This window comes from Crinia signifera, chromosome 12, assembly GCF_055691185.1.
Source record: "Crinia signifera chromosome 12, ASM5569118v1, whole genome shotgun sequence".
In the NCBI taxonomy this organism is placed as follows: Eukaryota; Metazoa; Chordata; class Amphibia; order Anura; family Myobatrachidae; genus Crinia; species Crinia signifera.
In genome coordinates, this window is record NC_139228.1 from 55,842,312 (window position 1) to 55,867,787 (window position 25,476).

The 25,476-nt window shown below is 48.2% G+C and overlaps 1 protein-coding gene across 20 annotated transcripts in view; it reads right to left on the reverse strand.

Moving 5' to 3' along the window:
* The window catches only part of NRXN3 (neurexin 3), a 289,777-nt gene that overhangs the window by 17,040 nt on the left and 247,261 nt on the right, over nucleotides 1–25,476 (reverse strand). For 6 of the 20 annotated variants that reach the window (XM_083166942.1, XM_083166929.1, XM_083166928.1 and 3 more), the window contains 4 exons: nucleotides 22,203–22,280; nucleotides 20,025–20,105; nucleotides 18,352–18,659; nucleotides 547–637 (listed from right to left, as the gene is read on the reverse strand). In XM_083166942.1, coding sequence (XP_083023068.1) covers nucleotides 547–637; nucleotides 18,352–18,659; nucleotides 20,025–20,105; nucleotides 22,203–22,280 — 558 coding nt within the window. The remainder of the gene's footprint in view (nucleotides 1–546; nucleotides 638–18,351; nucleotides 18,660–20,024; nucleotides 20,106–22,202; nucleotides 22,281–25,476) is intronic. The other 14 variants (XM_083166934.1, XM_083166933.1, XM_083166931.1 and 11 more) reach the window with 4 other exon arrangements.

Consider the following 25,476-nt stretch of genomic DNA (forward strand, 5'->3'; position numbering starts at 1 on the left):
GTCACCGGGGTCGTGCCGCCTCAGTAGACGCCGGTCACGCCATGGGCATGATTCAGAGGTGAATGATTTCTGCATCACAGCTGCAGTTTTCTATGCAGCGCATCTGAGATAATGCTACCGTTGGTTTCTCTGATCCGCCGTGTCGACCCCCGAAACGGTCGCCACACCACAGTTTCATCCTACAGTTGCTACCTGTCATTCTGCGTCATTCACTCTACAGCCGCCATTACAAATTCATAGCGGCGCCTGTGTGCACCCAGTAGCTAAAGCAGTGATCTGCTGCACAAACGTCCGCTTTGCGTCCACCTCTGAATCACACCCATTAGCCATGAAGAGGGGGACACAAGAGGTCCCACACCATATACTGGGCTCTCCTTCATGGGAGTAGGTTCCATAACGGAGAACACATAGATAAATTCCGACACTGACCTAGCCTAGACATTTCCCTAGCCGGGATCACGGCTGCTGTACGATGTAGCCCGTATATGGCAGCATGCATGTACCAAATAAGGCTTATGAGAGTTAGCAAGCAGAAAGTACACTGACCTGACGTACCTGTGCCAGTTTCACATTCTGCCGCATCTTCATCGTCACTGCTGATAGAACATTCTGCTGATGATACAATATCATCCGTGGGCTGTGGGAGGGAGAAGGGACAGAAGGGTTAGCTCAATGGACAATGCACCAGCCCACCTCCCAGAGTCTGCACTACCCAAGTCCGATAAGCAGCAGAGAATCCCAGGAATGGCGGTCGGCTGAGTGAGAGAGAGAGAGAGGGGGGTACAAGGCGCTGGTCTCACGGCATATCACATTTATTCATACATATACGGGATAACAGAATGAGCTACTTAATCCCTGTATCTGTGGTTCTCAAATACCTGCAACAGGTCATTTTTTTTAGATTTCATTAAATCATTAAGTGGCTGTGTAATTCAAATGCAGCGGGAGGCGTCTGCAGGAGCATTCACCTGCGAGATCAGAGGGATGCGTCTGAGGACCGCCATCTTCACGAGGTTCCCAGGCAGCGGTCAGCCTGTGGAAGCCTAAGCTTACTCAGGCTGGCCATCTGATCCAGTCACTCGGGTCCATCGGAAGCGGCAGATACTGGACCTGAGGAGAGCTGTGCCAGGTGCTGCCCCTGCTTCTGCCTGGACGACTGTGAGAGACATTGCACATCCCACTCTGCTGTCATCTCTTCCTACTTCCCTGCCTGCTCACAGTTCCCCGCTACCAGCACCTCCCCCTTCCCCAGGGGCTTGCCGCACCTCTCTGCCAGTACCACCTCCTCCATCCCTGTCTGCTCGACGCCCCTCTCTGCCATCTCCTCCTCCACCACCTGCCTACTTGATGCCCCTCTCTGTCATCCCCTCCATCTTTCCAGTCTGTACACTGCCCACCCCCTTTATGACGGCACCTTCCCTGGGTATATATGCCCCATGTATTTACCAAATGTACCCCTTCTGCCTCCCTCACCCTTCCCTGCACAACCAGCCACCCTTCTCCTTCCCTTCTTAACCCCCCACTTATCCTAGCTGCCCCGCTTATCTCTCCACCAATCTGGCAGCATTTAGCGCACTCCAGTGGGTGATGCGTGTATGTTCTCCTCCCCTCCTCTACTGCCCCAGCTAGTGTCATCCACATGCCTGTATTCCCCTACTGCCTGCGCTCAGATGGCAGCAGAAAGAAGGGGCAGCTAGTGACTCATTGTGGAGTCTGCAGTTGCCACCTGTCTCCCCTGGTACAAGCACAGTCACCCTGAAGGTAATCGCTTTACAGAAATGAGATTTAACAAGGGCTGCCGCAATCACCACGTTACTCATTCCTTGTAACACAAGAAGAAAACAAATCTTTTAATGTTCACATTATGGCATTAAACGGCTCCTCTGGCCCCAGCATTATTAGTCTGCATTCACTGCTAATTCCCCACAAGAATATCTCAGCCATGCCCACGTCTTGGCGGACTGCATTATAACTAAGCACATAGCCAGCCACAAGCTGTGCTAATCAGTCACCTGCTGTAATAACAAGCCACACACAAAATAAACCAATCACTCTGTGAGCTATGTGCGGTGTGCTGCCAGTTGTAGCAGAACGTGCCTGCCCTGCACTGCTTGCTGCTGGGTTAGCACTGTGTACTGCTGGCTATGGCAGGATGTACCTTACCGGTTTTAGCAGAACACAGCTATTTAGCATTTGGCCCGATTCTAATTTTTACAGTATTGCACAGCCGCTATTCTTCAATGGGAGGCCGCTGTGCAACATTGTACAAATAAAATGCAAAGATATCTCTAGAAAATCTGCAATCCATGTGCCGCATCCCAAGTCACAGTAGGATCACCATCATGATTGGCCGCTAGAAATGGTCAGCCAAGTCCAAAAAGTCTGCGTTACAGACACAGACCCTGGACTCGGTATTCCTGGAAAAACATGGAAATACTCCCTCGTTTTGAAGAACAGTCCCAGTAGTCACCTCTATTCCCCAAATGCCTCCAGAGTTACTAAACTGAGACTTGTAGGTTAATTAAAAGAATTTTGATCAGTGTGATACTGTAGCAGCCTCATAACTGCTTTGTGCTGCTGAGGACCCTGCTCCTAGTACTATGTAACTCTCAGTCTGTGGATTCCTGTATCAGTGTGTCAGCATCCTCACATCACTGCTTCGTGCTGCTGGGGACCCTGCTCCTCCCACTATATAACTCTCAGTCTGTGGCTTCTTTAATTAGTATGACAGCGGCCTCACATCACTGTTCTGTGCTGCTGGGGGACCCTGCTCCTCCCTCTATGTAACTCTCAGTTTGTGGCTTCCTGTATCAGTGTGACGGCATCCTCACATCACTGCTCTGTGCTGCTAGGGACACTGCTCCTTCTGCTATGTCAATCATGTGTGTGTATAACGCTGGGCAGAGTTACACAGTCACCGCCCAGGTTATACACACACACAGTCCAGCACTCCAATCTGTCACTCATGTGTTACAGTCTGCAGTGGGGTGGTTGGTAAGATGGCGGCCGCTAACCACCGGCTTTTACCTTCTGTGGGATGTGCCACCTGCACCAGCCAGGTGACAGTGTGCTGTGGTAGCCCCAGGGGGAGCACGGCTACCCGGCTATCCCCGGGTGGGGTCCCAGGAGCGGCCGCCGCGGGCGCAGGACCCAAGTTCCGGCAGGCGGCAGTTAGAAAATCGAGGCCCCGGCCCCAACTGGCAGGAATGTGTTTTAACATTCCCCAGCTCTGTGGCAGCGACCCGCCAGCTCAAGGGGGGACTGGTGGCAGTGATGTGAGGAGGTTGTGAGGGCAGGAGGGGCACAGAGGGCCGCAGAAGATGGAGTTTGTGGGGTATTGGGGCAGGAGCTCAGGGAAGTTGCCCGGAATCCTCTTCCACCACACCCGCTGATTCTCTGACCACACACACAACCCCTCCCTCACGGCATCTACACCCGCACCCCTTCCACCTGCATATCCAGCCGCACACCCCCCTTCTGCCTCCAGCATCTCCGCACGCAACACACCCCCCCCCCCCCCCCATCTCCACCCGGACCACACCCTCTCACCAGCATCTCCGCAGGCCCCCCCCAACACATCTCCCCCCGCTACCCATCCCCCACCATATTCCATCAGCATCACTGCCCACACCAGCCCCAACACCTCTACCCAAACCCCCCTCCCCACCCAACATCTCCCCCTGCAACACACCTCCTACCATAACCATCTCCCCCAGAATACCCCTCCCCCAATCTCACAACAGCATCTCTGTCCGCACCCACCCCCTCCCCCACAGCATCTACACCCGCACCCCTCCCACCTGCATATCCAGCCACACCCCCCCCCCCTCTCCCTCCAGCATCTCCGTATGCATCCCCCCCCCTCCACCATCTCCACCCGGACCACACCCTCCCACCAGCATCTCCACCCACTACACTCCCACCAGCATCACTCACTGCCCACCCCAACACCTCTACACAACCCCCCACCCCCCATTCCCCCCTGCAACACCCCCCCCCCCCACCCCTCACTAATCTCACAACAGCATCAACGCCCGCACACTGTACGCCACCCCCCATGCAAGCTCACGAGAGTATCCATGTCCACACCCCCTGCAATCTCAAGCCAGCATAACCCACCCACACCCACATAAAATGAACATTAAAGTGCCTATCTCTCCCACCAGTGTCCCTTGCACCTCCATAATAGGGATGCCCAGTGACCAGTAATGATTTGCAATCATCAATGGTTTATGGCAAGCTGCGCTGGCATCTGCAACGATGCCCATCCCTACTCCTCAATCCCCCAGCAGCATCCCCAGACACTCCCCCACCCCCAAGCACCTACTCCCACACATAGCACCCTACCCTCACCCACGCAATAAATGCGTCTACAGGTTAAGGGGGGGCAGCCCCTTACGCCGGTGTGAAGATCGCCCGTAGGGCGTGATGAATCACCTAGTATTTTTAGATTTAATACCTAAACATTTTTCCATTTTTGTATTTGTGTCAACACAATCTATAATTATTATTCATAATTTGAAACACCTTTTTTTTGTCTAATCCAGTGGTTCCATCAACAGTGCATGTTTTGCAGGTCTCCACACAGAATCACAAGTGCTATAATTAGCTCCACCTGTGGATCTTTTCAAATTTGCCTGAATAATGAGTGCACCTGCCGGGTGACCTGGAAAACGTGCACTGTTGGGGGTACTTGAGGACCAGGGTTGGCAACCACTGGTCTAATCAATTCATTAAAATGCCTCGTGGGGAATGATAAAATACAATACAGATGTAGTATAAATATTTCTGATTATAATGTTAGGAAGAAACCATTAATAAAATTGGCCATTCTGTATGTTCTGCACAGATTAGGGATAGGTTGTACAACAGGACATCTTCTACGTCACACCACACATTGTGGTCTATTTATGCACTGCAGGAATGTGGACAGTTTCCCAATAAGCTCAGCACATAACAGAACATAGTGTTCACTCTAGGTTATTGGGCGGCCCGGGCCCTCCGACGTCACACTTGTGGGTGGACCCGGGGTGGCGATTGTGGGCGGACCCGGGGTGGTGATGTCACAAAAGGGGCATGCCCGGACTGCAATGTCATGAAAAGGGGCGGGCCGGCGCAGTCGCATTTCGCCCTTTAAAAATCAGGCAGGGCACAGCGCTAAAACATCCTAGCGGGAACACTGGAACAGTGATGTCCACTATCATGTACATTTACTAAAGCTTTTAAAAGTAGATGTTGCCGATAGCAACCAAACAGATATCATTTTTTTATTGCATCCTGAAAATTCCCCACCCCTCTCCCTCACCCCCCCAGTAATATATCCGCACACGCTACTCTCAATTCCCTTATTGTCACAAGGAGACTGCAGGATATATACAACATTGCAGATGCTACAAAGTATTACAGGCGGAGGTGGCATATGGAGCGCTCAGTCTATCTGTGCTGACAGTTACAACACGAAATCTAAGAGACACATGTAATGTACAGCCCGCAGCAGCACCAGATAATCTACCAATCAGGCTGCACAAGTTCCCGTCTCCTGTGCGGCAGCTGTGTATCACTAATATAAAAGTGATGTTCGGAGATTCCTATAGCCGGCATTAATCTCCTGCACACACCACTATGACACCACTATATGGGAGCACATCTCCCCAATCACAGAGACATGACAAGTCATTCTGTCCCACGTTCTATGGTCCACGTCTTCCCGAGGCGGGGGGGCGGTTATCGTATCTAGTACAGCACATGATGCAGCCAGATGAGATTATGGAATAAACATGGGAATATACAGGATCTGGATCTTGCGCTGGGTTCGAGTTAAGCATCGGAGACACTGGAGGAATTAGCTCCTTTATGATGAGTCCTGGACTCCGGCAGAACCCATCTCTCATTTTAATGCACTCTGCAAGCAGCCAGGAACGTACCGGCCGCCCTCCTGACGCGGAGATAAATCTGCGGCGACCAGGTCTGGCAAAGTTGTTGTGTCAGCCGGTGATTTGTGCCCTGCCACCGCTGACTAACGTCTTCTTTAATTCGCTGGCTCCCGTTCATTGCTTCCTTCCTTCGCTTTTATCCTCCGCGCAGTTATAGAGAACACACAAAGGAAGCCTGATTAGCGATAACTCACAGGATGCCGGGAACAGAACTCATTAAGGGCTTGGGACCGAGCTGCGGCTATCTGGGATGTGATCCGGCGTTATCAGAGGAATATGTGCAGGAAGAAACTGCGACATTCCGTCATCTAGAAAACTAATCTCCGGTACAGTACCATCGCCAATTAGTCCGGTCCCACTTTCCCTGCCCAGACGGATATCGCACACCCCATTAGAAGTTTCCAGTAAAAACCAGAACGCACGGGATCCCTATGGTTAGTGATGCTACACAAGCATAGCATACATAACGGTGTGTATACAGCCTGGACAGTGGGACTGCACACAGATCGGCCCACACATTGCATTAGTCACTGCTAATGTACGCATTTGGCTCCAACCTTTCTAAAAGGTAGGATGGGAGATTAAACTGAGACACAAAGGGTTTAAGGTTAGTCGAATAGGGGGCAGAAGGTTAAGTCTCTTACAGAGCCAATGTAGAGATTCTCTGTATCGGGATGCCGAGGTCGGTGTATTGACCCCCAGAATCCCCCGCCACTGGTATACCAGATGGAATATGGGGTCAAAGTTGCAAACACAGTGTACCATCCCCCAGCGTAAGCTCTGTTCCGAGGACTACTTGTTACTCCAGCCACATAACCACACAAAGCAGTATTCCCGCGGTGGAGTCAACATCATCATCGGAAATATAGTTCATCGTCCGCTTTAGAAAGACTGCAGCCTCGTGTAACCTAGCATCACACGCTCTGAATAACACGTCTTCTATTAGTATGATGACCTTAATTTAAAGGGTGCAGCTGGAGGGATCTGTTACAGTGGTTTACCCATCACGCTGGGAACCGTTGCCTAAAATGCCAGAATCCCGAATGGATGATTTCTATATCATACTGGGTTTACGGTGCAGTGCTTTGCCCATGTCACGGGGATGCGTAGCAGCGATCTGCTTTATCAGCTGCTGTTCCGTGTTCTGTCTATTGCAGAGGAATCCGTTGGGGTGCCTTGCCTAGGACGCTACAAGTCACTATGGCCGTCTGCCTACCAAGCCGGCATCTGCTGCAGCATTTAGTGCTGACATTGCTATGCATCTCTCCACCATATATAGGGAAGAGGCGATGAAACTGGACACACAATGGACTCTGCTCAGATACCAAGATCTGTGCATGTCACTGTGAAATGACAAACGCCAGACAACAGTCTCGCTGTAATGACAGCAGTCTCCCCCACACAGGCACTATGCAGTCTATCTCCTTGACATGTTCTGTGATTAAATAAAGCACAGTCTATTGAGGAGCCGGGAAGATAAGAGAAGTCTTGTTATTACAATGCTGAGATGTGAAGCCGTTATTTATCCCCTGACACATGAGGACTTCCAAGGCACAGACAGGGAAGGATGGAAAAATCAGGACTGCAGAGCAACTCTGTGCTGTCCGTCATCAGAGCTGCAACGTCATCATTTGTTTTAGTCGGACCATTAACCCTGGAAAGCCAAAGTGATGGCCACACATGCGTAATAGTAGTCATCAGCAGGACCAAAATGGCGGAGAACGGAGACCTTTATCATTCAATATTGAAGGCATATTCTCTGAAAGCATACTAGCAAATATTGGGGGGTCAGACCACAGCCGATATCTCCATACAGATGCGTGCCAATACATCCAGCCTCAATAAGCAGCCGCCTGACCACGATGGAGCAGCCGCCTGACCACGATGGAGCAGCCACCTGTTGCCGACACACCAAATGGACCATCGTAGATCCCAGTATTGGACACTATACATTTATCCATTTGTTACTGGGGTTTTTTTCCCCCCCCTCTTTAAATGCCTGTAGGTTTTCTACAGCAGCCACGGACATGAGACATAAGCAGAACGGAAGCATTTGCAGAAGATCAATAACTGCACTCTATAGTCACTCGAGGAAATGAGACCACTGCCACAAACTGGCCACAAGTTCCCAGGACACGATGCAATCATCTACACCTGTTATCATTAGTGGGTAAACATCCATCCTGAATGCAGCTCTTGGTGGCCATCGGCTTTCTGACCTTCAATAGGAGAACATTCCTGTAATAAGGCTTCTCCTTATCACACCAGCGTGAGCTCCGCAGCATCTGTCACACACTGGCAGGCAGAGGATGCAGAGCTGCATACCGCACTGGCCAGAGTGAGGTGATAACATGTCACTGGCTGTATTTATGCAGCTCTCCTACAATCGGGGGGTTGTTCCAGCTGTCAAGGTCACCTCAACAGGAAAGGCTACAGGTCCTTCCAGCACTTAGTGCCTTCTCAAAGGGACTGGCGGCCGTTCCAGTAACTAGGACCTTCTATAGCACCTTGGTTTCCACCTACACCCATTCACTAGTATGGTCAGCGGTTCCTTTGAGGACTCATCAGTGTAACAGCTACCGGTTCCATGTGGACGTTCTCTTCCGCAGACTGAGTTACCCATGCAGAATGTGCTGCAGTGGTAGTGCATGTCTGCTGGATGATTGCGGGCGATCACATTTGTCACTATGTATGCGGTATAAATAGAGGATTGTAGCTTTCTAATTCAGGTGGGTTATTGTTAGGCTGCACATACGGTACCTCCGGACTCACAGATTTTGGTTCAAAGCCCCAACGGAAGTTTCCCAAAAATCTGCTTCTTTTACCATCTAATCGTCCCTAGTTCCCCTTTGTGCTGGCTCCTTATAAGACAACACTGTCAGTGGTATATTTGTATTGCTGTATAAGAGAAGCAGAATGGCTGAATATATACTTTAATATACACTGTGGAGATCATGAAAAGGTGAACGCAATTTAACCAGAAACAGCCATAAACCATATCCTTAAAAATTATATTTGTAGTGCCAGGTATCTTGTAGTGCCAGGTATCTTGTATAATTCTTCATGGTGCACTATGGTGCTTAGTATGCTCATGGAGCCAGGGCATGTGGTCACTTGTAGAAACACAAGTGCCAGCATGCCTTGGGTAAAACTGGTATGCCCAATCACCTCACATTGCTCAGGTCATGCTGAGACTTCTAGTACACCAGGATTAAAAATTTTCCCTTTAATTTTAATATGAGTTGTGGGGGAATGGCTTCAGTGCAGTCAGGCAGTGCGAAGTGCGTGCGGTGGTGGTGCACCTGGGTTTATGTAGATCCTATCCAGCTTGGGCTTACAACCCTGACTGGCTGCGGGACCCGTTGCAGGTAAATTCCCTGGTATAGTACCCCCTCATCCAGCTGGCATGGGATACATGTACAGACTCTATTGAACCCCGTTCCTAGAGGAATGCACCAGGGAGATGCACTGTGGTCTGCATACAGACAGACAGACGAACAGAGCCAATGTATTATAAGCAATCTGCGTGTCAGCTGGACGTGCAGCCACCAGTACACGGGGGGCTCTATTACTATGTACTGCCCAATGTGCCGCAGTCAGGTCTCACCGGGTAACATGTTATCCCCTAGTCACTCAATAGGGGATACAGTTACGACACCTTAAATAGAATCGACATGCGTGCCGAGCGCAGCAATGCACTTTGACGGTGTCCATGTCGGCATTCGGAACAAAACAAAAAGTGAACCTCAAGGCAACCTCGCTGTCGACCTTGCCAATGCCGACCTAATGCTTGTGTCATCCTTCCAACACTGTTGACCTATTTCAAGTGTCCACTTAAGCCCTGTTGACCTTCAATGGTCGACCCAATGCATGTCAACCTAGATAAGGTGGGCTCAATGACCCAAATCCCTCAAACGATCTTCAGCACAATCTCAGCACTGTATTACTCAGAGGTGACTCCCTCCCATAACATTGTATCCGCACACAGTCGGCCGCTGTAACCTCCTATAACTATGTATTATACAGTGCATAGGATGCTGAACACCACAAGCAGAGACAGCCCCGGCCACCATCCTGCCAGAACCACATGCGCGCTCCAGAGGCACCGGGCACATGGACAGCACCAGTCTCACAGCAGCTACAGACACAAAGGTTCAGAGAAGCACCTTGCGGCCGATATTATTAACTATACTTGGCAAATAGGGTCTCCTAGTGTTTATGGGACGTTTATGGTGCATACACACTGTGCGATAAAATGAGCGAGATCACGCCATGTGTATGCTGCACCCTATGGCTGATGCACGCTCCCACCGGTCGTCTGCATGCCCAGACGATGGAGTGAATCGTTAACGAGGGCCATGCAGAATGCCACATGGGGACCGAGCGGCCAATATCGGTGGCTGCAGGGATCACAGGCGTGTCATGGAATGTGTACATTGTACCAATGCAGCAAGAGATGTGCAGTGAGTATAATGCAGTCATGTAAATCCAGGAAAAACACTAGACTGGCCAATCCTGGAATCGGGACCCTGGTATTTAGCCTTAAAATTACCAGGATTTGAATCCCAGAATTGAGGGATGAGATTGCACATGCGCTGAGATGCTGCCCCCATCTCCAACTGTGTGGCTCTGCGCAGCGAGACGTGATCAGAAGTCACACTGCACCCCTGCACTGCCGGTCCTGGCCCCACCACTGCCCCGCACATTTACTCACATGGAGCAGCTGGGAACGGCAGTGCAGTGGTGGTTTTTGTTTGTTTGTTTTTTAAATAGGGAGGCAAATCCCGTGGGTTGAGTTTTTTTCCAATCCTGAGATTTGAAAAATTACCCTGGGATTGGCATCCTTACTGCCCATCCGTGCCCGTCAGGGAACACCAATTCCTTTGTTGTTTCTAGGTGTTATTTTGGGTTCATATTAGGTTAATGACTTGTCCATCTTGCAAGACGCACTTATGAAGAGCAAAGAAGCGATTTTAATCTGCCCTGTAATGATTATTATTCTCATGTTTGCGTATGTTTCCTGAGACAGGCTTGTAATTAAGATGCTGTTTCTGTGAAGGGGCTTCCAGGCTCTGTTCCGGCTGCTGGTTTCACCTTCACATTCTATTTAGTGTGAGCAGATCAGAGAGATGTCCTGTAACATGGAGGAGGAAACTCGCAGCCACTGTACCGGGGCCGGGGCATCTGCAACACATAGTACAGGGTATGTGTATTCTTAGAGGCTGCGGGAGATGTCTGTTGGGGTGTGCATAGGTCATTAGGTTGGTTTTTGTGTGTGTCCAGAACGACATGGACACAACATGCTCACTGTTTTGGAAAGGTTGGTTTAAAAAAAAAAAAACATAAACACGTCGCCCTTTTTCATGTTGACCCAATACCGGTTAGGGTGCGGGAGGGAATATTAGACATGGTATTTTTATTTTTTTACCCAAATTTCAACACAGTTTACTTGGACACCGTATTGATGCTCTGCGCTCGCCATGCTTTGGGCACAGTACATCGCTGCTCTCGGCACACTATTTTATTCTCCCACCACGCCCTAGTAGATGGTAGGGCATGAAATACCACATGGCGGCATATGTCTGCTAAAAAAAAAAAGTGAAAAACCCCCATGTCGACCTTTTGACTGTCAACCTAGTACTGTATTAAACTAATGACATATCGACCTTGGCTCGTGTCTACCTAACGACTGTATACCGCTGCGGGAAGGATTCGTTCAGGTTAGAGTGCTGGAGGGGACAATTAGGGTACCGGAGCAGTGGGTTAGGCATAGGCTGCCGGAAGGGTTGGATATAGATACTTGCCTCATAGTATAGTAAAAGAATTTCAGCTGCCCCCTGTGATGACCACCCAGCCTGTAATCCAACATTTATACTCCTGGTCCTCGCTTGTGCAGACTATAGTCCCATTACCCCAGCACTAGATGCCGCAGTCCTGTTACCTCAACACTCAGGACTGCAACCTCACTTATTGCAGCATCGTTACCCCAGCATTAGATGCTGTGCTGAGCGAGACTGCAGTTTTGTTACCCCAGCACTAGATACCGTCCTGAGTGAGGTTGCAGTCCTGTTACCCCAGCACTAGATGCCGCACTAAGCAAGGCCGCAGTCCTGTTACCCCAGCACTAGATGCCGCACTGAGCAAGGCCGCAGTCCTGTTACCCCAGTACTAGATGCCGCACTGAGCAAGGCCGCAGTCCTGTTACCCCAGCACTAGATGCCGCACTGAGCGAGGGTGCGGTTCTGTTACCCCAGCACTAGATGCCGCACTGAGCGAGGGTGCGGTTCTGTTACCCCAGCACTAGATGCCGCACTGAGCGAGGGTGCGGTTCTGTTACCCCGGCACTAAATGCCACACTGAGCGAGGGTGCGGTTCTGTTACCCCAGCACTAGATGCCGCACTGAGCGAGGGTGCGGTTCTGTTACCCCAGCACTAGATGTCGTACTGAGCAAGGGTGCGGTTCTGTTACCCCAGCACTAGATGCCACACTGAGCGAGGGTGCGGTTCTGTTACCCCAGCACTAGATGCTGCACTGAGCAAGGCCGCAGTCCTGTTACCCCAGCACTAGATGCCGCACTGAGCAAGGCCGCAGTCCTGTTACCCCAGTACTAGATGCCGCACTGAGCAAGGCCGCAGTCCTGTTACCCCAGCACTAGATGCCGCACTGAGCAAGGCCGCAGTCCTGTTACCCCAGTACTAGATGCCGCACTGAGCAAGGCCGCAGTCCTGTTACCCCAGCACTAGATGCCGCACTGAGCGAGGGTGCGGTTCTGTTACCCCAGCACTAGATGCCGCACTGAGCGAGGGTGCGGTTCTGTTACCCCAGCACTAGATGCCGCACTGAGCGAGGGTGCGGTTCTGTTACCCCGGCACTAAATGCCACACTGAGCGAGGGTGCGGTTCTGTTACCCCAGCACTAGATGCCGCACTGAGCGAGGGTGCGGTTCTGTTACCCCAGCACTAGATGTCGTACTGAGCAAGGGTGCGGTTCTGTTACCCCAGCACTAGATGCCACACTGAGCGAGGGTGCGGTTCTGTTACCCCAGCACTAGATGCTGCACTGAGCAAGGCCGCAGTCCTGTTACCCCAGCACTAGATGCCACACTGAGGGAGGTTGCGGTCCTGTTACCCCAGCACTAGATGCCGTACTGAGCGAGGTTGTGGTCCTGTTACCCCAGCACTAGATGCCGCACTGAGTGAGGTTGTGGTTCTGTTACCCCAGCACTAGATGCCGTACTGAGCGAGGGTGTGGTCCTGTTCCCCAGCACTAGATGCTGTACTGAGCGAGGGTGTGGTCCTGTTCCTCAGCACTAGATGCTGTACTGAGCGAGGCTGCATTCCTTAGAAGTGGAATGAAGATGTTGCCTGTTATCTGCTATATGGTGGGGATGATGACTGCAGGAATTATTGCTTTAATATTACAGATCTGTTCTCTGCAGACACAGGCCACAACTATTGGAACCTCAATATTGGCGGCCTTGAAAGTTTATTAAATCAACTAGCGCAGAGGGAGAGTCCTCCGTCCAGATACAGTGACCCTGTAATGTAGTGCGGCAAGAGAAGCGCACAAGATTGAGCAATATGTCTGTGGCTGTAATTCATACATGAATATCCATTACAGAGTATTTATTTGTAATCATATATTCATAGAAACTGCAGCTTATGTTTGAGATATATGTATACTCCATATACACTTGCGTCCATTCGGTCCAAACTTCATTAAACCTGTTAAGTTGGACTCATTGACCACCCTGTGCTTTGGCAGGAAAGTACGGGTATGGCAGATATACGCGTATATGACTACATATGCTCAGGCAAGTAGCATGCATTTATTTCTGCACAAGATAGTGGATCTGGGATATGAATTTTATTGTAATCTCCAATTGTGGGTGATGTTCTCGCCCCCGCCAGTATCACACTTCCCAGCTGCTCAGACTCGTACAATTTGTTTGCAGCCCAATATAGCCTTGTACAAAACTGTGCAAAAAGTCGGGGTGACATTGGAACCAATTCAATGCCAATGACTGACTAGTCTCGGTAAGATAGAACAGCTCTAACTCCGCCGCCGCCTGCCTGCCCTCAGTAAGATAGAACAGCTCTAATACCGCCTGCCTGTTTGTCCTCAGTAAGATAGAACAGCTCTAATGCTGCTGCCTACCTGTCCTCTGTACGATAGAACAGCTTTAATGCCACCTGCATGTCTGTCCTCAGTAAGATAGAACAGCTCTAATACCGCCTGCCTGTTTGTCCTCAGTAAGATAGAACCGCTCTAATGCCGCTGCCTGCCTGTCCTCTGTACGATAGACCAGCTTTAATGCCGCCTGCATGTCTGTCCTCAGTAAGATAGAACAGCTCTAATGCCGCTGCCTGCCTGTCCTCTGTACGATAGAACAGCTTTAATGCCGCCTGAATGTCTGTCCTCAGTACGATAGAACAGTTTTAATGCCGCTGCCTGCCTGTCCTCAGTAAGATAGAACAGCTCTAATGCCGCTGCCTGTCTGTCCTCAGTAAGATAGAACAGCTCTAATGCCATGGTTTACAGAACAATATTACATTCCTATATTAATCATGATACACAACCTTTGTCATAAATTATATACCCACCCATGACAGGCAGCACAGAGGGGTGGCGAAGTACAGTATAAAAGGCCATCTGAATGAAAACTTACCCTGTGTGAATTAAAAGTAAATTAAAGTGGTCAATTACTACATTTCATGTCTTGAGACACCACAAACATTTAAACTGTGTGGTGAGCGCAGACCATCTGTTCCACCAATTGATTTTATAATTCTCAAAATTGATTAATTGTCTGTGGTAATTGAACTGGTCTGTGGTAATTGATTTAGAGCAAGCACATGTAAAATATTCCCTGTGGTTAGCCAACGTCCTCCGCTAATAATGTATAGAAGTGTATGTCACAGCGACCCCTGCTATTAGCTGTCAGTATGGATGTGCAGGGTCTTTACCAGTGACCCCTGCACCAGAATGTGGACCTCACTGCTAGAAGGCCATGCCCAGTGCGGAGTATCTTGTGAAGCACATGCCTAGGGGCTCCCCTTTCTGCTAATCGCCAAAATAGGGCCTATACACTACAGACAAAACTTAGCCGATATGCAGAGTTACAACTGGGCAAAGGTTTGCTGGATGTAACAATTGACCATTCTCACAATGGGGCAGATGTATTAAGCCTGGAGAAGAGATGAACTGGAGATAAAGTGAAAGGAGATAACGCACCAGCCAATCAACTCCCAACTATCATTTTCAAACTCAGTTCATTGGCTGGTGCTTTATCTCCCTTCACTTTATATTTTCTCCAGGCTTAATACAGCTGCCTCACTGTTAGGAGTCATAGGGGAAGATGTATTAAGCTTTAACAAGAGATAAATGCAAGGGTGATTAGGACAGATAAATGTCCAGCCAATCACCTGCTAACTGCCATGTTACAGCCTGTGTTTGAAAAAAGTCTGTAAGGAGCTGATTGGCTGGCCGCAAATAACTGTCAGTTTCCAGACCACCCAGCAGGTTCACAAGAAGAGTTCACCAACGGGCAGGCGGATGGTTTTTCCATATAAATCTATAATGAAGCAACCAGTTACAGAACCAATATTCTTCTGCCAGTCTACAGCCCAAATTGGAGGGTTGGGGTGGAAATGAATGTTCCGCCTTGGGGTGTCCTGACCCCTAAATCAGCTCCTGGTAATGCCCCCAGATGTGATGTCCCAATGAACGGAACATGAATGGTAGACACGCGGACTGTAGATAAGAAAAGTGGATCAACAGTAGGGAAAGTCCAGATGAACTGGGCCAGAACCAAAGTAAGAGGATCAGCACACAGGAAAACAGGATCCAAGCTGGATCAGAATCAAAGAAATCAAATGAGAATTCAGACTATAGAGAATCAGAACCGTAGGAATGGTAACCTGCAAGTTGCTAGCCTAATACTCTGGTACAGATCGGTGAACAGAGCCGCCTTATATACCATAACTAATTTGTATTGGCTGAGCTATGTGAAGCCAGCAGTCATGTGACTGGCCCGTTAAATCCTCAGCAGCGCTACATTCCAAAGTATGAGGCCTGAAGCTACCGATGGGAGACTGGGAAAAAAAGACTGCATGGAAGGAAAAGGACGCTCCAGTAGTGGTCCTAGCAAGCAACATCCAAGTGCCAGGTACGGTGGTGCTTAGATGGACTCCAGAAACTGCACATACAGTATGTCTTCTCTGGGTATTATCAGTGCATGTAGTATACAAGTGGATAACCGTACCTTGGGGCAGCACATGAAGAAGACTGAGGGTCTGGGTAGAGAACCATTCCCGGTCTCCCGGAACTAACATGGAAACTATTCCTCTGATCTGCAAAAAGCTTGCAGCAAGAAGAAGCCTGGTTAAGTAGCCTCATGTCCTAATGTACTGCCTACAGTCAGATCAGCAGGGTGGTCTGTACCATTATACACTCCCGGGTATTGTCAATGGTTAGCAAAAGTTAATAATTAGATGGATGGCCAGGTATACAGTATAAGTCCACCTATATAATGTCGGTTATTACAGGGCATCAGATAAATATTCCACCCCTCTACATTACAGAATCCATCATTATCTTACCCTAGAGTGAAAGCATACGTACTTCATCAGAGGCAGTGATTGTCTGCCGGCCCTAAGATGACCTTTTTTTATGTCGACCTTTTGCTTATGTTAATGTCAACCTTGTGCGTGTCCACCTATTGGTGTTAAATTGTCAATGTAGACACAGTCTGTCCTTTGATCTGCACCTGCGACGGGTGACTTACAGCCTGTGTTACACATCGTGCCGTTTCTCTAAATGCACCAGTAAGTCGAGGGGAAGTCTTTCACCATAAACGTGTTTTATTTAATCTCGCAGAGTGGAGACGACGTCTATAAGTCAATTCTCGGTTACCCAGCTTTATTGAGCGCCGAGAGGGACTGCGGCAGTGCGCTCAGCTGCGGCAGACGGCATAAATCTGACTTTTAATTGAATAAAAAGTAATTATAGTGAGGCTGGGATGCAGAGCCATAACAGGTGGTGCGTGGTGTCCTGTGAATGTAAGTTATCTCCAGATGTGTTCAGCTTGCTGTATTGCAGAGCAATGCTCTGCAATGTCCTACTGCATAACGGCCAACAGCACAAAGCTCTGACCAATTTTGCTTCAAATCCCCCTGTGGCAAAATGCTCTGCCCCTTCCTTCCACATACCCCCTCCAGGATGCTGAGCTCTGAGTCCATCTAGCAATTAGACCTGAATTCCAAGCACATTTCCTCGGGAAATGTCCAAATTAAAATAAATCATATCCCCCCCCCCCAAGCCTGTAGATGAATATAGATGAGCGATGCCACAAAGAAAGGAACCGGGACCAGAGCCCCCTACGGAGTCTGGGAGCCCGGCACATCTGGAGCCCTGATTAATTCATGTTTAACTCAGGGAAAAGGGGAAATAAATGACTACAGAACATCGTCAGGTTCTGCCATCTGCACCCACAAATATCACAAGGCACAACTTAAGAGACACGCAATACAACCAGCGCTAATGCCAGTTCTCGTACCACACCGGTGCCAGATGGCGCACATCAGATTCGGGGCTTGTAACCTTTTCTCGGTGTAGCACTTGGAAATAGTTTCACTTATATTTATGCCTTTCACTCATTGAATATATTAAAGGTAATTCATTAAATGCCAGAACAGCAGAGTGTTGTGTCTTTGGATTGCTGCAACACTTGGGTAGCTCAGAGTGTTGCAAATAAGAAATTACAGTAGCAGGATACAAGCCCGCAATTAAAGTTGGGTACACACTGGACAATGTGTACCCTCCCTGAGATCGGCAGCGCCGTGACCCTGCGGGGTGCTGACATTGGCAAGTGCATACACGAGGGCATGCACTGACACTAGAGGAAGGAAGATTCAGGGGAAATTTGAGGAAGAATTAATTCACAGAAAGGGTAGTGGATAAGTGGAAGTAGAACAATTTAAACATGCTTGGCATAGGCATATTGGTATCCTTACAGAAAAATAAGGCTCAAAAATGGTTTGAGGTAACAGGTTTAAAAAAAAAAGGGACAGACTAGATGGGCCAAGTGGTTCTTATCTGCTGTCAAATTCTATGTTTCTATACACTCTTGCCAATGCCAGTTGCAATGATCAATGGTGGGGGAGGCCATCCTCAGATGTCCCTCAACGGATGACATCGCTAGCAAGCCACGGGGTGCACAGAGTTAACAATACCGCACTATGCACAGGAAATGGTCACTCTGAAACTTTGTGCGAGGAACATGAATCTCAGTTATCAGACAGATTTCTCAACAAGCTATGTACTTAGTAGATGCAGGATGTCTGACTTTATGGTTTGCTTTACAATGCAGAAATGAATGCACAATGCACATAGAGAATAGACAAGGACAGAACATACCATGGACCCTGGAGAAGACCGATTCTTCCTTGTCGTCGTTGTAGCTAAGGTTGTGGTGGTCTCCATAATGGTCGTGGACAATTCGGGAGGCATGTTAGTGGTTGGCGTTGTCCCGAGGATGGATGGAACCTCTCCCACTAACCTCACACTTCCACTGATATTGATGTGAGGATTATGCTCTGCTGACATGTGCAGGACCTTCAGACCATTGTAGTAGATACCAGAAAGCTGTCCCTGGAACGGCCTCCCCCTATCCTTTCCACCAATGGCTATCTGCGCTTGAGTATTGAAGATAGTCAACGGTCGCCCTACAGTGACACAGTAGAGGGAAACAGTAAGGTTATGAGTGTTCTACCTTCACCCTACAAGGTTCCCCGGAGTGGGTGGGTGCATCACCTGAAACCATTAGTAGACATTTTATAGAGTAACAAAAAGATGGAACCTCCAAGACTACAGACCTCTACTTTCCAATAAGGATTGCTTGTCTGCTATTGTGGACCACAACAAGGAGAGCAATATACAAGGAACAATAACAATTCCCCCCATTCTCAGTATTATCCTGAAAGGAAAGAACAACCTATTTAAAACCAAACCCAAACCTATTTAAATTTAAGTCTTTAAAAAAAATTCCCTGATCTCGTTCTAGAACATTTAATTCAGATTCTGTTGTTAACATTTCTTGAAGCCCAAATCGGACTTGTCAATTTACATTACTGACATTAGACCACTTTAAGATCGTAGAACAAACATTCGGTCTGTTCACTCGGGGGCCTTTGATGTATTGACCTCCTTTAATCATGTCACTGACATTAGTACACGGTGCTTTAGGAAGTGTCTAGAAGCCATTTACTCTCTTCCCAGCGTCTGTAGACTTGATAACGGCTAGGCCAAGATTCATTAACAGATCGTGCATCTCACAGACACCGATCAATATCTCCCATAGACCTCAGTGTCCCTGGCACCTCCATAGATCCGAGGACTGTTATTTTTCCGCTTCTCCCTCCCACTTTAATGTGAAGTCATTTGGCACTTAAGAAAGAAATGGTTATAACAGAGGAAGGAAAGCAGTAAAAATAGAAAAAGATAAAAGCACAGGATTAAGCGTGAGGCTCACATCAAGGGTCAAATTATAGAATGAGGAAGAGGGGCGATATCCACGCTATTTCTGCTCGCTGCCGGCATGGCCGCCCCCTGCACTAGGAAACCGCTGCGAGGGAAGGGCTCGGCTACACTGGGAAGCAGGAGGATATACAGAGAGTTAATTAGAGAAACCGAAACTTGCCGCAGAAGGCATTAAAGCTGTAATGTGTAGTCTTTATTGCACCACTAAACTCGTATCATAGGATTTATTTCCCGAGACTGTCCTGCAGCGAGTCATCTGTATCGGCAGCTAAATCATCGACAGTCTACAGGATACAGGACTTTGGCTCAAGACACTTGGCAGTTACAAAAACATTGTTTAAATGGTAATATCGGAATCCTGCAAGAGTTTGTGCACCAAACAGCACTCCTAATGGGGTTTCTCGGTCTGCACCGAGCGCGTGGTTCTAGACATGCAGCCTGCCCTAATTGTTAGCAGTGAGTCGCTATACACATGGATGCTCCAACAGTTAGGTCTTTAAAGCAGCAACCTCCAACTCTCCACCCTACGGAACTGATCGGGTTATCGGTACCTTTTGCAACGCCAGTTCCCACTCTCTTGAACTCAGGATTCAGAAGTCTCGTGCCATCTTCCATTCCTGAGATACTGAGCCCTGGAAGACAGGGACCCCGGTATGGATAAAAAATGTCTGCCGGCAGTTTCCGGAGAAACCTCAGCAGCCAAAACACAAAAAAAAAAAAACGATCAGCCATCCTCCGACCACAGGCGATGTTGGGGAAAAGTGCAGCAGGCTCAGTCAGCAAAGGGTGCTCAGAAATGCAATGTAGATGGGATTGCTGCTTTAAATGAGTAACAATGCCCCTTATGTACCAGCTGTGGATGGGCGGACAACCGTCCCTGGCACGGCGACTGCAATAAGCCATCTGGAAAGAATTTCGTGGCTCGAAGCAGTGTCCGTGGCCACAGGCGACAGAACCAGACTTCATTGCATCACTGCGCCTAGTATCACAGCTGGATCATGGGTCAATGATTAAATAAGGAGATGGAAAATACATTAAAGGGTCTTCATTAAACCCAGATATCAACTAGATGGACAAGGCATTGTGGTGATGCTGAGAAATGGTGGCTTCAGAGTATAAACCTTACAGCGGAGATACAGAACGTCAGTAGTTAGGCCAATACCATTCCGTTCCTTTACCAGAACCCATCAGGATTATTTGTTTTCTATGGTTACCTAGAGCAGTCCTCCAGGGAACTCGGCCATGTCCAGCCAGAGCCATAACAGACCAATTAATAAAAACGAAACAAGGTGGAAAAACTGTAAGGAACAGAATATACCAAACTCCTCTGCACCACCCATTTCTAAGCATAGCAAATTATCTGGGGGGGGGGGGGGGGGGGGGGGGCCATTAGCGAGCACGGACAAGGCGCTGTGCAGTCGTGGCAAGGGTCACATGACAGTCAGGCAATGCGCTTCCCTTACGTGGCAAGCTTAGCGGTGGAAGTCGCCAAGTTAATAGGATACTGGATTAAGACCGGGTACTTAACATTGTTCAGAGTCACAGTTCACAGCGGACCGAAATTTAGTGCAAAATTGTTTTGCATTGGACGATTCTTGCTTTACATACAGATGTGTCTCCATATACATGGTGTCTATTTGCCATGTGACGCTCGGGAAGACTTGGACGCTCAGCCTCGAGCAAGTGAAGCTGTACATGGGCACATCTGTACACATTTAGGGTTCTAGGCAGAAAACTGTGACTCGGGGAAGAATATTAAGTCAGAGCCAGTTCTTTCCTCTGCAAGCTCATGCAAAGTGCTCTGGAAGAAACCACAAACGTTCCCTGAGACGCTGCGTTATCAGGTTCACGGCTGTCTTGGGCATTAGATAGATATAACTGAGCATTTCCTCAGCCTACTGCATTTGTAACATGGTCTAAGACCAGACAGTTGCCATCTCCAGGTCTTCAGCTGATCTATCTGAAAAAGGTGTGACCGCTCAGGCCAGAGACAGACGGACAGAACCAGAGGACAGCTCTATAACCTGAGACATTAACGTGGCATATTAGCCAAAAGCCTCTCGCAAGAAACACTAAAAATAACACACATAAATAATTCAGCACGACACAAATGGAGAATGCAGCGTCTGCACAGCGACTTTGTGAATGAAGGACCCAGTCTGACGGATCATGCATCAGGCACCATAAAACATCAGCAATCGATGGAGCACAGACAGCAGAAGGGCTCATGCACGTGCAGCGTAACACCTAATCGTGCCCTAGGCGTACATGTTAAAGGGACATCACACAGGCTCAAACTCAGTCTGTGATTGGCTGGCAGCGCCTCGGATTAATCCACGGAGATCGCTTCTTTCATAAGCAAGTTTTTGCATCCCAAAGCTTTAATCGTTTGCATAATTAAACACCATAAATGGCAGTTTTACCTCATTAACTCAATAGTGGGTTATGAGCCCGTTTAGCGGATTTATAGAGTAGTTATTCATTAAAAGCATCTCGGTTGAAAATGGTTTAATAAAAGGTTCCTATAATCAGCATTTACACTCTGGATTAGAGGTGATAAGTTATTTTCCATTTGGAAAGTCAGTAAATGGAAGTTTTATGATTATTACTGATGACATATTTTACTCTCAGTCCCATTAACGCGTGTGATTTGTACTTCGGGGCCCTCGGAGAGCGCGGCCCATGGCATGCGCATGCAGGGGAGGGAGACATGCAGCCGGGTTAGTTACCTTTGTCTTGCTGCCCATCGTCTGGGTTCCGGGGTAGTTTATAGGACAGTTTCGGTTTTTGGTGTAGCTCTGTGTTCCCTTAAGGTTTAAAAAACAGCGATATTAAGGGTTAGCGATATTAAGGGTTAGCATAGCCGGCCCTGCATTTCTAATGGTCATCGGGCTTCAGAGGTGAAGGATTGAGACGGCCCAAACCTGAAATATTGATGGCAGTATAAAGGCGAGGAAATAATGTATCCAATTACGCTAGTCACATTATAGTGTATATACAGTATTATATAGTACACGCGCAGGCCCACTCAGCATTATACAGAGAATGCGCTGTTATTACTATCTTGCTTCCAGTGTTGCTTACACTCTATATTCCCTATCACACACACACACACACACACACACACACACACATTACAGAGCACAGATCAGTCACATCAGCTCCTGCACCAGTGGAGCTTACACTCTATATTCCCGATCACATGTACACAGACATTACAGAGAGCGTATCCATCACATCAGCTCCTGCACCAGTGGTGCTTACACTCTATATTCCCGATCACATGTACACAGACATTACAGAGAGCGTATCCATCACATCAGCTCCTGCACCAGTGGTGCTTACACTCTATATTCCCGATCACATGTACACAGACATTACAGAGAGCGTATCCATCACATCAGCTCCTGCACCAGTGGTGCTTACACTCTATATTCCCGATCACATGTACACAGACATTACAGAGAGCGTATCCATCACATCAGCTCCTGCACCAGTGGTGCTTACACTCTATATTCCCGATCACATGTACACAGACATTACAGAGAGCGTATCCATCACATCAGCTCCTGCACCAGTGGTGCTTACACTCTATATTCCCGATCACATGTACACAGACATTACAGAGAGCGTATCCATCACATCAGCTCCTGCACCAGTGGTGCTTACACTCTATATTCCCGATCACATGTACACAGACATTACAGAGAGCGTATCCATCACATCAGCTCCTGCACCAGTGCTGCTTACACTCTATGGCCCCTATTCAGATCTGATGGCAGAACAAATTTGTTCTCAAAATGGGCAAAACCATGTGCACTGCAGGTGGGGCAGATGCAACACGTGCAGAGAGAGTTAGATTTGTGTGAGTTATTTTGCTTCTGTGCAGGGTAAATATTGGCTGCATTATTTTTACACTGCAATTTAGATTTCGGTTTCAACACACCCCACCCAAATTTAACTCTGCGCATCTGGCCCACCTGCAGTGCACATGGTTTTGACCATTTTGAGAACAAATTTGTACTGCGGTCAGATCTGAATAAGGGCCTATATTCCCTATCACATTTACACACATTACAGAGAGCGCATCAGTCACATCAGCCCCTGCCCCAGTGGTGCTTACGCTCTATATTCCCTATCACATGCACATACAGTATAGCACACACTGTACTGTATACAAGCAGCCAGCCTACCAGTAGGGTTATAGATTGTAAGCTTGTGAGCAGGGCCCTCATACCTTTGACTGTCTGTGAATACCCTGTTTGTGGCATCACGGTCTCCTTTTGTAAAGTGCAATGGAATATGCTGCGCTAGATAAGAAACGGTTAATAAATAATAACCCCACACATACAAACGCTGCACAGATAAGACCCTGGTCTGCTATTGAATGCATAATGCAATAATGCTAACTACTATGGCACCATACTACCTTTAGAAAGTATGTGGCTGAAAACAGGTCCAAAGCTTTGGGGGTCATTGCTGGAACAACCATAATTGTATTTAGTAGCTTGAGATGGTCTTACATGTACCATAATGATGCATGGATGTAAGAATGTCATATTGACCTTAGCATTTGGCGTAGCAGACACAGTAGCTGCATTCACTAATTGTTCCCTGTATGAGCAAAACATAACGTTCTGTCCTGTTTGCCATCCAGCACTTATCCCCGTTCCAAGGTCTCCAGTTTAATTCAAGATAACAGCATTAATTTGACCAATCAGGTGTAGTCTCCAGGGACTTCCTCATCCCCCTTTCTGGCCTGAAAAAGACAAGTGTAATTTCTAACTCGCAGCTTGAGGAATAGGGAGGGGGGGGGGGGCGCTCTGCTGCTCCGCTCCACCAGGAAAATACACACAGAACCCGCTGCTGTGACAAGGGATGCAGCACCTGTCAAAGTCACTTACACGGGATGTAAGTAAGAGCCCAGCGTCCATCTACTGGCAGAGGCTCTGTGTCACCGTGGTGGGAAATGTCTGGACCGAACACATACAGATAGAACTGGCCCAAGGAAATGCACCAGGAAGGGTTAAGTGTGCACATAAATCCCTACTCCTAGAGATTGGTCCCTGCCAGATCTCTATAGTGTGCCACTGCCCCCAGCCAGATCAGTTCTCTGCATGGTGTCGTGGATCAAAGGGTCGACAGTCTGTCGGTCCCATGATAAAAGAAAAAAAAAAAGAAGATAAGACACAAGCAAAAGGGTGACAGGAGTTTTTTTTTTTTTTAGTTTGGCGGTCCATGTTGACAGGTTCAGACATTGACCAATTAGTGTAGCGCAGGCTTTGGGAACATAACAGTTACCAGTCGTGATCCATGTGGACCGTAACAAATGGAAAAATTCCAACAAAAGAAAAACATGAAACTCATGTGGACTTTTTCATTGTGTCTACTTTGTCAATGTTGACCATATGGTGTTGTAGTATTGACCGTTTACCTATCATCCGGATACTGTGTAAGTGTAAACGGATGATACTGACGGGATGCCAGTGTTAGAATTATTTCTCTGAGCACATTAACTGCTTAATATAACACATTTTATAAACATGTATCCCGGTTACTTATGATGCATTAAATGTTACATTGCTTTGCTGGTGCACATATGGATGTATATTACAGCTATATAGGAGGTGGCTGGTTGTGCTGGTACGGATGGAGCTGCACATCCCTTGCTGTGGCGGTGGTGCACATATGGATGTATATTATAGCTATAAAGAGGCGGCGGGTTGCGCTGGTACTGATGGAGCTGCACATCCCTTACTGCTTTGGTGGGCACATATGGATGTATATTACAGCTATATAGAGGTGGCTGGTTGTGCTGGTACGGATGGAGCTGCACATCCCTTGCTGTGGCGGTGGTGCACATATGGATGTATATTATAGCTATATAGAGGCGGCTGGTTGCGCTGGTACTGATGGAGCTGCACATCCCTTGCTGCTTTGGTGGGCACATATGGATGTATATTACAGCTATATAGAGGTGGCTGGTTGTGCTGGTACGGATGG